The sequence below is a fragment of the Oncorhynchus masou genome, chromosome 18 (assembly GCF_036934945.1).
Source record: "Oncorhynchus masou masou isolate Uvic2021 chromosome 18, UVic_Omas_1.1, whole genome shotgun sequence".
Classification (NCBI taxonomy): domain Eukaryota; kingdom Metazoa; phylum Chordata; class Actinopteri; order Salmoniformes; family Salmonidae; genus Oncorhynchus; species Oncorhynchus masou.
The window spans coordinates 49,036,652-49,051,336 of NC_088229.1; the positions used below are offsets into that span (position 1 = coordinate 49,036,652).

Sequence of the window (14,685 nt, forward strand, 5' to 3'; positions counted from 1 at the left end):
AAAGCTAAGCAGGGTACATAGAGGTAGGTATTTGGATGGTAGACTTGTTCTCACTGAAATATAGTACATTATCGCTCATTATCTCTCACTGTTCAGGCAGAAATCATTTTTCTGTGGCTTCACATTCTATTTCAATATACCTCTTTATTTAGGTTGATACTATGACGTTGTTTCAAACATAGTAGAGAAAAAAGAGGAAACCCACACACTGCTCTTGATAGTATCGCTGCTCTTTAATAAGCTTTACGTATCGGCCTCGCAGCCTTCGTCAGAGCTTTATGTTTTATGTATCGGCCGTGAGGCCCCTAAATAGGATCTGGTGCAACCAATTACCTTCAGAAGTCACATAATTAGTTAAGTCAACCTGTGTGCAATCTAAGTGTCACATGATCTGTCTCATGATCTGTCTCGTGATCTCACTATATATACCCCTGTTCTTAAAGGCCGCAGAGTCTGCAACACCACTAAGCAAGGGGCACCATGAAGACCAAGGAGCTCTCCAAACCAGTCAGGGACAAAGTTGTGGAGAAGTACAGATCAGGGTTGGGTAAAAAAAATATCAGAAACATTGAACATCCCAAGGATCCATTTTCTAAAAATGGAAAGAATATGGCACCACAATAAACCTGCCAAGAGAAGGCCGCCCACCAAAACTCACTGAGCAGGCAAGGAGGGCATTAATCAGAGAGGCAATAAAGAGACCAACGATAACACTGAAGGAGCTGCAAAGCTCCACAGCGGAGATTGGAGTAACTGTCCATAGAACCACTTTAAGCCGTATACTCGACAGAGCTGGGCTTTACGGAAGAGTGGCCAGAAAAAAATAGCTTCAAGAAAAAAATAAGCAAATACATTTGGTGTTCGGTCAAAAGGCATGTAGGAGACTCCCCAATCATATGGAAGAAGGTACTCTGGTCAGATGAGACTGAAATTTAGCTTTTTGGCTATCAAGGAAAATTATGTCTGGCGCAAACCAACAACTCTCATCAGCCCAAGACACCATCCCCACAGTGAAGGATAGTGGGGGCAGAATCATGCTATGGGGATGGTTTTCATCAGCAGGGATTGGGAAACTGGTCAGAATTGAAGGAATGATGGATGGCGCTAAATACAGGAAAATTCTTGAGGGGAACCTGTTTGTCTTCCAGAGATTTGAGACTGGGACAGAGGTTCACCTTTCAGCAGGACAATGACCCTAAGTATATTTCTAAAGCAACACTCGAGCGGTTTAAGGGGAAACATTTAAATCTCTTGGAATGGCCTAGTCAAAGCCTAGACCTCAATCCAATTGAGAAACTGTGGTATGACAAAGATTGCTGTACACCAGCGGAACCCATCCAATTTGAAGGAGCTGGTGCAGTTTGTCTTGAAGAATGGGCAAAAATCCCAGTGACTAGATGTGCCAAGCTTATTGAGACATACCCCTAGAGACTTGCAGCTGTAATTGCTGCAAAATGTGGCTCTACGAAGTATTGACTTTGGGGGGTGAATAATTAACCACACTCAAGTTCACATTGTTTTATTTCTTGTTTGTGCCCCAATAAAACATATTTTGCTTCTTCAATGTGGTAGGCATGTTGTGTAAATGAAATGATACAAACCCCCCAAAAATCTATTTTATTTCCAGGTTGTAAGGCAACAAAATAGGAAAAATGCCAAGGGGGGTGAATACTTTTGCAAGCCACTGTAATTAAATCTAAAATTCAACCACCCACTTGAATTACGTTTCTATTTGGAATTTAACACCATTTCAATGGTTACATAGTTCTGATGATTTTGTTGAAATTATATTGATGAAACAACCTGTTAGTCAAGTTAAAGGAAGACTCAGCAAAATGACGTTGCCATAGCAGATATTGAGATGGGTGAGATGCAAGACTTCGCTCACACACACAGTATCTGCGCATGTGCACGGGTTCACTTCAAGCTGTTCACATTGTGATAGCCACTCGACCAAAAACAGCAATAAAGTTGAGCCTCATGCTTTAACGCTCTTAGTTGTTGCGTAAATTTACCCACTACGCTGTTTACTTTCTGCATTTATGCCATATAACTGAAACTAGGTCCATGTATTTAAATTGTAGTTTTACCCTAATGTTTACAACACTGGTTGAAATTAGATGAAAACAATACTGGTTAATTACTTTTTCAAATCCAATGTATTTACCATGATGATTCCACATCACAATACATTGACAAATTATGTTGAAACAACGTTGATTCAACCTATGTGTGCCCAGTGGGAATTGAGCCTCGGGACGAGGTTATCTCCAACTAGGAGTGTCAAAACTGCAACCATTCACTTATTGAATGACAGTTAAACCTCAAGGTATTTATCTTGGACCAGCAGCTCTGCAGACTCAAAATAGACTATCTGTGGCTGGGGATTTACCATGGCCTGTTAGTTCTCAGTCAGTCAGCACATCCCAGACTGCTACAGTCAATACAGCCTGCTGGTCGTCAACAGTGTGAATGAAGATCTATGGCCTCGCACACACTAAGGTTTCACAATTGGATGTACAACTGATTTTTTTTGTTGATACAATAGAGAGTAGATCTGCACAAAAATCTTTACGCAACCATTGTGTGGTGTCTCCACAACGTTTATGTAATTATTTGTGTGCAGCTCTGTTGTATGAAAACAGTTGCGTCAAATGCTGTATACATCAGTGGTAAAAACAATGCGTGGGACTAGATCATCCATGGCTCTCCAACTAGTCTCTTTCCAACAGACGTCTTAAAGCAACACACTCTGAGACTGCATGCAAGGCTACTCTCTACCAGCACCTATACCCATATATCCTTACATGGCTTTAGTCAGTGGGTTTGGATGGATGATTTCAAAGAGGAAGTTCGATTGCCCATATCACTCCCATAGATTTTTAGCTAGCGGTGGCTAAATTTAGTATTGGTTAAATTTAGTATTTAGTATTGGCTAAAGTTTGTATTGGTTGTTTTCGGTGGTTCCTTAACCTAACATCAAGTTGTAAAACCCTGAACTTTAAATGGTCCAACCACAGAGGTCTGAGAGGACCTATGGTGCTGTTGTATTTCTATCTGTTGTAGGATCTGATCAATTACCATTGACCTATATCCCATCATGGGTCAGCTCCCTGTTATCCTCAACTTGAAGATCACTGATCTGTTATTATGTCACAATATTATGTGACCTATTACACTTATATTGCACTTTGTTTTGCATATTTCATTAGTATGCAGAGAGGTTGAGTTGTATAAATGTGACAGAATAACAGTTCTGTGTTCAATAAAACTCTTTCAGTTTAAAGAGACAGTGTTTTGGCAGGTCGGAGACAACTTAATTATAGCCATACAATTACCATATGAGTAATGTACGATACATTGTGCAATTACAAAAGAGAGCATAACAAAAGTCTACCGCATTGGAAAAAGCCAGAGAACTGAGGACTAGGAGCCTGGGACGGTTCAATGCTTGAGATAACTAGGTCTAATCGTCCTTATGCAACAAGCCACATTCAATCCCAGGGATGAATAGGACAGAGAGAGAGAATAACGTTTAATTGGATCAAGGCTCAGAGTTGCGGGTGTGACAAGATTAGTTCTTTACCAAATCGGTTTCAGTCAGAGGTACAGTATATGTGTGTGCCAAATGACATCCTATTCTCTAGTGCACTACTTTTGACCAGAATCCATAGGGCTCTGGTCAAAAGTGGTGCACTATGTAGGGAATATGGTGCCATTTGGGACGCACAGATATTTAATTGGTCCTCAGACCACCTCATCTAAAGTAGGTTTAGGCCACAAAGGCCAGGCTGGTTTGCATGCCAGGTAACGGTGTTTGGCGTTATCATGGCTTGTGTTTGTCTCCCTATGTGAGAAGCTGCGAGTTATAAACCATTCGTTTTTGAAAGTGAAATGCATGCACAGTGCCAAGATGAGCATTTCTCTGAGCGCAGCATGCAATGAGTTCCTTTATAGACAGTCACGCACAAATACCATGTGGGGTTTGTGTCCTGTGTCGGTGTGTACGTGTACATGTGAACAGTATTTGCATGTGCCGGAGTGGCACTGTGGGAGTATGTTTTTCTGGAGACAACACATCAGAAAGTACTCTATCACAGAGATCTCAATAGGACCATGCACACAATTTTAGCTGACATACGTGTAGGAGGGAGCATGTTGCAACAACAATGCAAATTAAGTTAAAGTGGGTGTCCCAAATGGTACCCTATTCCATATATAGTACACTACTTTTGGCTAAGGCTCATAGGGCTATGGTCATAGTAGTGCACTGTGAAGGGTTTCAACTGTTTCAACAAGTTTCAACTGTTCTGCCTGCGGCTATGGAATCCTGACCTGTTCACCGGACGTGCTACCTGTCCCAGACCTGTTTTCAACTCTCAAGAGACAGCAGGAGCGGTAGAGATACTCTTAATGACCGCCTATGAAAAGCCAACTGACATTTACTCCTGGGGTGCTGACTTGCTGCCCCCTCGACAACTACTGTGATTATTATTATTTGACCATGCTGGTCCTTTATGAACATTTGAACATCTTGGCCATGTTCTGTTATAATCTCCACCCTGCACAGCCAGAAGAGGACTGGCCACCCGTCATAGCCTGGTTCATCTCTAGGTTTCTTCCTAGGTACTGGCCTTTCTAGGGAGTTTTTCCTAGCCACCGTGCTTCTACACCTGCATTGCTTGCCGTTTGGGGTTTTAGGCTGGGTTTCTGTACAGCACTTTGATATATCAGCTGATGTAAGAAGGGCTATATTTGAGAGACCTAAGACAACATGGCATGGTAGCAACACATGACAACAACATGGTAGCAACACAACATGGTAGCAGCACAAAACATGGTACAAACATTATTGGGCACAAACAACAGCACAAAGGGCAAGAAGGTGGAGACAATACACCAAGCAAAGCAACCACAACTGTCAGTAATAAGAGTGTCCATGATTTGAGTTTTTGAATGAAGAGCTTGAGATAAAACTGCCCAGTTTGAGTGTTTGTTCCAGCTTGGTCCAGTCGCTAGCTGCAACAAACTGAAAAGACCCAGGGATGTGTGCACTTTGGGGACCTTTAACAGAATGTGACTGGCAGAACGGGTGTTGTATGTGGAGGATGAGGGCTGCAGTAGATATCTCAGATAGGGGGGAGTGAGGCCTAATACCCTGACGACACTGCTCGCATCGCGTGAGCGAGCATTGCAAAATAAATTTAGAAATCTATGTTATTAATTTACTGCACCCACACTGCTCGCCCGCATCAGCGAGCATCTGCGTTGCCAAGGGCTAAAATAGAAGTCCTTTCTATTTCTGACGCAGATCGCGCTGCAAGTCCTGCCTCTCCCATCTCCTCATTGGTTTATATAAGCAGGTACCCACGTGCCAACTCCTCATTGGTTATTCCCACCTGGGTGATTGAAAGACAAACTGTTTTGCCGGTTGTCGTGGTAATACTATGAAAGTTTAGATGCCAATCACTATATAAGTTCAAAGATGAAAAAGCGTGGAAGGAGGAGAGATGACTAGAAATTATTCGGTTGACCGTTTTATGTGTGGATTAATTGTCAGAGTAGAGGACCTTGTGCATTTCAGGTAAAATAACAACCTAATGTTTATTGTCCAAGACAAATTAGCTAGCAACAGCAAGCTAGCTAGCTAAATTGCCATAAATGGTTAATGATTTTCAACCTGTCCCCAAATTAATGTCATTGGTTCAGAGTTTGTTTTGATATTTTAACCTGCGTGTCGGGATCGCGTTTGGTGTAGGGGGACAAAATAAATGTATGCACGATGGCGCACGTGCGCAGCCGGTTTGGGTTCCGTGCAAGAGTGTTTTATAAATTAACATCAACCAGTGGGTCTTGCAATGGGTATACAGAGTTTACAGAGTATAGAGTGCAGTGATGCTTCCTATAAGGGGCATTGGTGGAAAATCTGATGGCCGAATGGTAAAGAACATCTAGCCGCTCAAGAGCACCCTTACCTGCCGAACTATAAATGATGTCTCCGTAATCTTTTTTATTTATCTCATTTACAACTGCGACCTGGCGTAATCTAGCGTAGGTAGGATGGTCATTTGAATCAGGGTTAATTTGGCTGCTGGGGTGAAAGAGGAGCGATTACAATAGAGGAAACAAGTCTAGATTTAACTTTAGCCTGCAGCTTTGATATGTGCTGAGAGATGGACAGTGTCTAGCCATACTTCCAAGTACTTGTAAGAGGTGACCATCTCAAGCTCTTCACCCTCAGAGGTATTAATCACACCTGTGGGGTGAGGAACATTCTTCACATGACCTTTGTTTTGAAGGTGTTCAGAACAAGGTTAAGGGTAGAGACACTAAGAAAGCTTGGGTGTAAAGCGTTTAACACAAAATTTGGGGAGGGGCGAGTTGAGTATAAGGCTATCATTTGCATATAAATTGATGAGAGAGCTTCCTACTGTCTGAGCTATGTTGCTGATGTAAATTGAGAAGAGCGTAGGGCCAAGGATTGAGACTTGGGCTACTCCCTTGGTTTTCCGACTACACTCTTTGAGAGAGGTAGTTAGCAAACCAGGCCAAAGAACCCTCAGAGACACCAATACTCCTTAGGAATGGAATGGTCTACCATATCAAAAGCTTTGGCCAAGTCAATAAAAATAGCAGCACAATATTGCTTAAAATCAAGGGAAATGGTGACATCATTGAGGACCTTTAAGGTTTCAGTGAAACATCCAGAACCTGAGCGGAAACCAGATTGCATACCCGAGATAATAGTATAGACATTGAAGGCCAGTCAGTTGATCATGGACAAGTTTTTCCAACACTTTTGATAAACTGGGCAAAATAGGCCTATAACAGTTAGGATCAGCTTGATCTCCCCCTTTACATAAATTACGAACCGTGGCTGCCTTCCAAGCAACAGGAACCTTCCCAGAAAGGAGAGACAGGCTTGGCGATGATATAGTCAGCAACCTTAAAGAAGAAAGGGTCTAACCATCTGACCCAGATGTTTTTGGGGGGTCAAGTTTTAGGAGCTTCTTTAGCACCTCAGACTGCCTGCAGGGAGAGACTTTGTTGCGGGGCAGAGGACAATGAGGGAAAATCATCAGGGATAGTCGCATTAGACGGGGTGGGAGATGAGGAAATATTGGACGGGCAAGGAGGCATGGCTGAGTCAAATAACAATCCTGACTTAATGAGGTGGTGATTAAAGAGCTCAGCCATGTGCTTCTTGTCAGTAACAAGCACATCATCAACTTTAAGGGTCATTGGTAGCTGTGAGGAGGAGGGTTTATTCTCCAGGTCTTCAACTGTTTTCCAGAACTTCTTGGGGTTAGACCCACAGAGAGAACTGCTCCTTAAAGTAACTAACTTTGGCCTTCTGTATAGCCTGAGTGCACTTATTTCTCATTTGCTTGAACGAGAGCCAGTCAGCCTGAGTATGGGTGTGCCAAGCCTTTTGCTAAATGCAATTCTTGAGGTGGAGTAACTCTGCAAGATCACGGTCGAACCTCGGGCTGAACCTGTTTTTAATTCTAATTTTCTTTATGGGGGTGTGTTTGTTATCAAAAAATATTAAAAAAGAAGGTCCATGCTGATTCTATACCATTTTACAGAGGCCAGTTCATGAAGGAAGGCTTGCTCATAAAAGTTTTTTTAGCAAGCGTCTATGACAAATCAGGACAGGTCGTTTCACTGAGCAGCCATTACGAACACAGGCTGTAAAACAGGGATCACTAAGGTCATTACAGAAAACACCAGACTGATACCTATCACGATTATTTGTGAGGATAACATCAAGGAGAGTAGCCTTTTCTGCGTGTTTGGAGTCATTCATTATAGAGTCCCATTGCTTTCGGACTTGGTCAGGTGGTTTAAGCATGTCCCAGTTTAGGTCACCTAGCAGGACAAATTCAGACTTAGTGTAAGGGGCCAGGAGAGCGCTTTTAGGGCAGTAGGATCTGATGACCTGGCTAGCTAACTAACTAATTGGTAGTCTCACTTTCCGGACTCAGTGCGCTCCATCCCCAGTCTGAGATGATACAGCAGCTGTGGGAAAAGAGTAACTAATTGGATGATCAATCTGTTTACTATCAGATTCACATCAAGGCACTTGTCACCTTTACACAACATGGGATAACAGGCCATCACACACTGTAGTCCTCTGGAACTTGGGTGAACAAGCACAGACTGTGATCCATTGGGAACAGACGGCTTTAGTGACTTCACTTGCACTGGGCTCACACTTGGGGCTGTAATTAGTGACCAGACAATTTTAATGGAAGGAGGAGACAAGGACACACAGCGACTTAACGGTCGCCGATGAGAGGATGAGAGCAACCATAATTGAAAATGTCCTAATATTATTCACTTCTGTGACACAACCACACGACAGTCGATCGGGAGAGGGAAGCTTGTGCGAGACTAGGGATGCAAAACACTTCATACTATTTGGTATAGCGGAACAAGAAAGCAAGAAAGAGATTGATGGCAAAACCAAGCCTGCACGACGATATGCATTGCTATGGGGATTTCAGTAAACGAACAGTGCAAATTAACATCCAGTAGAAAACAACGCTACAGTATAAGGCAAAAGTTTAAATTAGATTAAATCTCATTTTATTTGTCACATGCGCCGAATACAACAAGTGTAGATCTTACAGTGAAATGCTTACTTACAAGCCCTTAAACAACAATGCAGTTAAGAAAATACCTAAAAAAGTAAGAATTAAAAGTGACAAATAATTAAAGAGCAGCAGTAAAATAACAATAATGAGGCTATATACAGCAGGTACCGGTACAGAGTCAATGTGCGGGGGCACCGGTTAGTCGAGGTAATTGAGGTAGTATGAACATGTAGGTAGAGTTATTAAAGTGACTAAAAGAGAGTAGCAGCAGCGTATAGGGGGGAGGGGGGGCAATGCAAATAGTCTGGGTAGCCATTTGATTAGATTTTCAGGAGTGTTATGGCTTGGGTGTAGAAGCTGCTTAGTAGCCTCTTGGACCTAGACTTGGCGCTCCGGTACAACTTTAGCAGAGAGAACAGTCGATGACTAGGATGGCTGGAGTCTTTGACAATTTTTAGGGCCTTTCTCTGACACCGCCTGGAATAGAACTCTAAATTACTTGAACTCTGGCGGGAAGTTCCGTCTACTGTGGCAGCTGACGACCTTTACCGTTGTGCTCTCATTGAAAACCAAAAAAAAAATTGAATTTGAAAAAAAAACTTATGTTTAAATAAAGAATCGTACCGAAACCAAACCGAACTCAAAAAGCACTAATCCCTCAGCACTATTGTCTAACAACACAACTGCCATCATGCATGCTGTTTGAAGGCTACACTCACCCTGGGAGAGCTCAATGACTTGAATATGGATTATCGCTAAATCAGAGTCCCCCGTTACTTAAATCTCCAGGGTTTGGTACTGTACTTACCTTTACAGGTGAAGCACTTCAGGTGGAAGTGCTTGGACTGGACTCGCAGCACCTCACCCTTACATGGCTCCCCACACTTGTAGCACTGAATCTGAGGCTTCTCATTGGAATGGTGTGTGTCCTGCGCATGTTCCACTAGAATAGAACAGAGATAGACATGAACCACTATAATTACACACATTATAGGTCTGGTTTCCCGCACACAGACTAATCCTAGACTTAGATTTAGAAGCATGTATAATGGAGATTCTCCATGTATACTGCTTTTTAGTCCAAGCGTATAAAGCGTCTCAGTGCTAAAAGTGCTAGATCCAAAAGGCAAAACTGATCCTACATTAGCACTCCTACTATGAGATGCTTTAAGAATACGAGTCGTGGACTAGGCTAGGGCTGGTGTGATATACAGTGCCTTGCGAAAGTATTCGGCCCCCTTGAACTTTGCGAACTTTTGCCACATTTCAGGCTTCAAACATAAAGATATAAAACTGTATTTTTTTGTGAAGAATCAACAACAAGTGGGACACAATCATGAAGTGGAACGACATTTATTGGATATTTCAAACTTTTTTAACAAATCAAAAACTGAAAAATTGGGCGTGCAAAATTATTCAGCCCCTTTACTTTCAGTGCAGCAAACTCTCTAACAGAAGTTCAGTGAGGATCTCTGAATGATCCAATGTTGACCTAAATGACTAATGATGATAAATACAATCCACCTGTGTGTAATCAAGTCTCCGTATAAATGCACCTGCACTGTGATAGTCTCAGAGGTCCGTTAAAAGCGCAGAGAGCATCATGAAGAACAAGGAACACACCAGGCAGGTCCGAGATACTGTTGTGAAGAAGTTTAAAGCCGGATTTGGATACAAAAAGATTTCCCAAGCTTTAAACATCCCAAGGAGCACTGTGCAAGCGATAATATTGAAATGGAAGGAGTATCAGACCACTGCAAATCTACCAAGACCTGGCCGTCCCTCTAAACTTTCAGCTCATACAAGCAGAAGACTGATCAGAGATGCAGCCAAGAGGCCCATGATCACTCTGGATGAACTGCAGAGATCTACAGCTGAGGTGGGAGACTCTGTCCATAGGACAACAATCAGTCGTATATTGCACAAATCTGGCCTTTATGGAAGAGTGGCAAGAAGAAAGCCATTTCTTAAAGATATCCATAAAAAGTGTCGTTTAAAGTTTGCCACAAGCCACCTGGGAGACACACCAAACATGTGGAAGAAGGTCCTCTGGTCAGATGAAACCAAAATTGAACTTTTTGGCAACAATGCAAAACTTTATGTTTGGCGTAAAAGCAACACAGCTCATCACCCTGAACACACCATACCCACTGTCAAACATGGTGGTGGCAGCATCATGGTTTGGGCCTGCTTTTCTTCAGCAGGGACAGGGAAGATGGTTAGAATTGATGGGAAGATGGATGGAGCCAAATACAGGACCATTCTGGAAGAAAACCTGATGGAGTCTGCAAAAGACCTGAGACTGGGATGGAGATTTGTCTTCCAACAAGACAATGATCCAAAACATAAAGCAAAATCTACAATGGAATGGTTCAAAAATAAACATATCCAGGTGTTAGAATGGCCAAGTCAAAGACATACCCCAAGCGACTTACAGCTGTAATCGCAGCAAAACGTGGCGCTACAAAGTATTAACTTAAGGGGGCTGAATAATTTTGCACGCCCAATTTTTCAGTTTTTGATTTGTTAAAAAAGTTTGAAATATCCAATAAATGTCATTCCACTTCATGATTGTGACCCACTTGTTGATTCTTCAAAAAAAAATACAGTTTTATATCTTTATGTTTGAAGCCTGAAATGTGGCAAAAGGTTGCAAAGTTCAAGGGGGCCAAACACTTTCGCAAGGCACTGTATATATATATATATATATATATAAATTAATTCAATTAATTTGAATTTACACTACTGTTCAAAAGTTTGGGGTCACCTAGAAATGTCCTTGTTTTTGAAAGAAAAGCACATTTTTTGTCCATTAAATTAACATAAAATTTAGAAATACAATGTAGACATTGTTAATGTTGTAACTGACTATTGTAGCTGGAAATTAACTGACTATTGTAGCTGGAGGTTTAATGGAATATCTACATAGGCGTACAGAGGCCCATTATCAGCAACCATCACTCCTGTGTTCCAATGGCACGTTGTGTTAGCTAATCCAAGTTTATAATTTTGAAAGGCTAATTGATCATTAGAAAACCATTTTGCAATTATGTTAGCACAGCTGAAAACTGTTGTCCATTAGAGTGTCTAGAAACAGACGCCTCACAAGTTCTTCACTGGCAGCTTAATGAAATAGTACCCGCAAAACACCAGTCTCAATGTCAACAGTGAAGAGGTGACTCCGGGATGCTGGCCTTCTAGGCACAGTGGCAAAGAAAAAGCCATATCTCAGTCTGGCCAATAAAAATAAAATATTAAAATTGGCAAAAGAACACAAACACTGGACAGAGAAACTTCAGTGCTGTTTACGCTGTGCACCTTCCTACTCACTCAGGCACCCCTCCACCTGCCACCCACAACACAGATGAAAGATCACTTCTTCCTCTCTGACAACAAGCAGTTTTAGCTCAATAATACCAAAGTAACCTGTTTAAATGACAATTACCCTGTAGATTACCCTGTAGCACTCACATCTGTAGCCATGAAATGCTTTGAAAGGCTGGTCTTGGCTTATATCAACACCATCATCCCAGAAACCCTGGACCCACTCCAATTCGCATACCACCCAAACAGATCCACAGGTTCCTGGACTTCCTGATGGGACGCCCCCAGGTATTTTGTATTTACTATGGATACCCATTAGCTACTCTTCCTGGGGTCCAGCTAAATTAAGGAAAGTTATACAATTTTAAATACAATACATTGACTGTTTGTCCTCAGGCCCCTACCCACCACTACCAAATATACAGTACAAAATCCATGTGTACCTGTGTGTATAGTGCGTATGCTATTGTGCATGTGTGTGTGTATGCATGTGTCTGTGGCTATGTTTGTGTTGCTTCATAGTCCCCACTCTTCCATAATGTGTTTTTTTTATCTGTTTTTTAAATCTAATTGTAATGCTTGCATGAGTTACTTGATGTGGAATAGAGTTCCATGTAGTCTTGGCTCGATTTAGTACTGTGCACCTTCCATAGTCTGTTCTGGACTTGGGGACTGTGAAGAGACGTCTTGTGACATGTCGTGTGGGTTGTGCATGGGTGTCCGAGCTGTGTAGTTCAAACAGACAGATCGGTGCATTCCACATGTCAATACTTCTCATAAATACAAGCATGGTTGAAGTCAATCTCTCCTCCACATTGAGCCAGGATAGGTTGACATGCATATTATTAATAATATCCAGGTGGTGAGTGGGCAAAAACACATTTGCCGTGCTTAGTTCTCTCCTGTACTACCCATTCACCTACAACTATGTGTCCACACCATCAAGTTTGCTGACGATGCAAAGGGGATAGGCCTGATCACTGACGACTGATCGTGGACCAGAGGAAACGGAGGGCTGAGCACACCCCCATTCCCATCTATGGGGCTGTAGTGGAGCGGGTCAAGAGCTTCAAGTTCCTCAGTGTCCACATCACTAAGGATCTATCATGGGAAAAACACAACACGGTGTGAAGAGGGTACAACAACACCTCTCCCCCCTCAGGAGACTGAAAAAAATTTGGCATGGGCCCTCAGATCCTGATAAAGTTGTACAGTTGCACCATTGAGAGCATCTTGACTGGCTGTATCACCGCCTGGTATGGTAACTGCTTGGCATTCGACCTGTAGTGCGGCCGGCCCAGTACATCACTGGGGCCAAGCTCCCTGCCATCCAGGACCTCAATACCAGGCGGTGTCAGACGAAGGCCTGCACGGCATGTGGTACCGATGCGGTCTGGAACCAACAAGACCCTGAACAGCTTCTACCCCCAAGCCATAAGACTACTAAATAGTTAGTCCGTGTAGCTATTTGGTTAACTATTTTTGCACTACCTTTTTTGACTCATCACATAAACTGCTGATACTGTTAACTATCTGCCACTTTATTCCTAGTTATACGTACATATTATTGTGAATTTTTCAGTACATATGTGGCAATTATTTATTTCAGAAGGAGCCAGCAAAACTAGTGCACTAGTTTTGTGCTCTGGGTCATTAGACACCATTAGACCTGGGGGTTGGACACTAATTTGGTTATTCCTGTAACTGTTATGGCCAACTATGTGCTGTTGCTATGGTTATACCCCTTGGGTTTTTTCCAGAACAGGGGTGTCCCTTTCAGAGGAGTTAGCATGATGGCATGTATTGGTTATTCTTGTAGAGGGCCAAGGTCTGTTACTATGTTCCTACATGCATGAAACTATTTCTGTGACTCTACAGGTTCAATGTCCTAATATGAAGGCAATATGATAACGGTGGGTAAATGCCAGAGGTGATGAGCCATTAAAAGGAGTTACTATGAGTATGACGTAAGGAGGATAAATGTATAAGAAGCCTGTGCCAAGACTGGAAGGGAGTTACTTCATGAATTAGCTCAGCTTTTGTTATATTGATTAATAAAAGTCTATTTGAACGCACCTCAGATGTAGGTCACCGAGGAGGTCTCTCCAAATTTGACGAACCAAAGAAATATTGGGAGCTTTTGAGTTCAATGAAATGCATGCTAAATATTGGGGGTAAAATAAAGCTTTTGAGCTTGCAACCGTGAATATAAGTATAGTAATTTGTGTATGACCATTGGAGAGGGAGAGTTGTGTGCACCATCTGTTTTGACTGGTTCAGTTGGGTGGGGTTATTCATCTGATTTGATCAGATGGTTCATCTGACCAGTTGTTCAGACTGGTTAAGTCGTGACTATGTTGTCTGATTTTGTTTGGCCGGGATATGTTTGATTAGACCTGTGTGAGTTGCGCGCAAACTCAGCCCATTTGTCTGATTCAATTGGTCCTTGTCAGCGGGTCATTCAATTTGTCTGGCTCACACAGTCACTCAGCTGGGGAGGGTGATCGGTCTTTTTCAAGTTATCTGTCTGCCCTGTTGACAGGTCTGTTCAATCTAGTTTGAGGTGACAATTGTCCATATGCATGGTCGAATAAAATTAAAGAGCGCTTATCGTGTCGTGGAAGTGAATCAATGAGGACAGCTAGAAAGTGAATCGGAAGTTGCAAATTAAAATCCTGTATACTCAGGTGAAAGATTACTTAGGAAAGTGTCGCTTAGGAAAACGTGAAAAATCACTTAGGAAAGTGTAAGAGTACATTCA

General features: G+C 42.3%; 1 protein-coding gene across 1 annotated transcript in view; it reads right to left on the reverse strand.

The window, feature by feature from the left end:
• Positions 1-14,685, reverse strand: part of LOC135504731 (actin-binding LIM protein 1-like) — a 152,504-nt gene that overhangs the window by 92,874 nt on the left and 44,945 nt on the right. Inside the window, exon 2 of the mRNA XM_064923550.1 lies at positions 9,409-9,543. Coding sequence (XP_064779622.1) covers positions 9,409-9,543 — 135 coding nt within the window. The remainder of the gene's footprint in view (positions 1-9,408; positions 9,544-14,685) is intronic.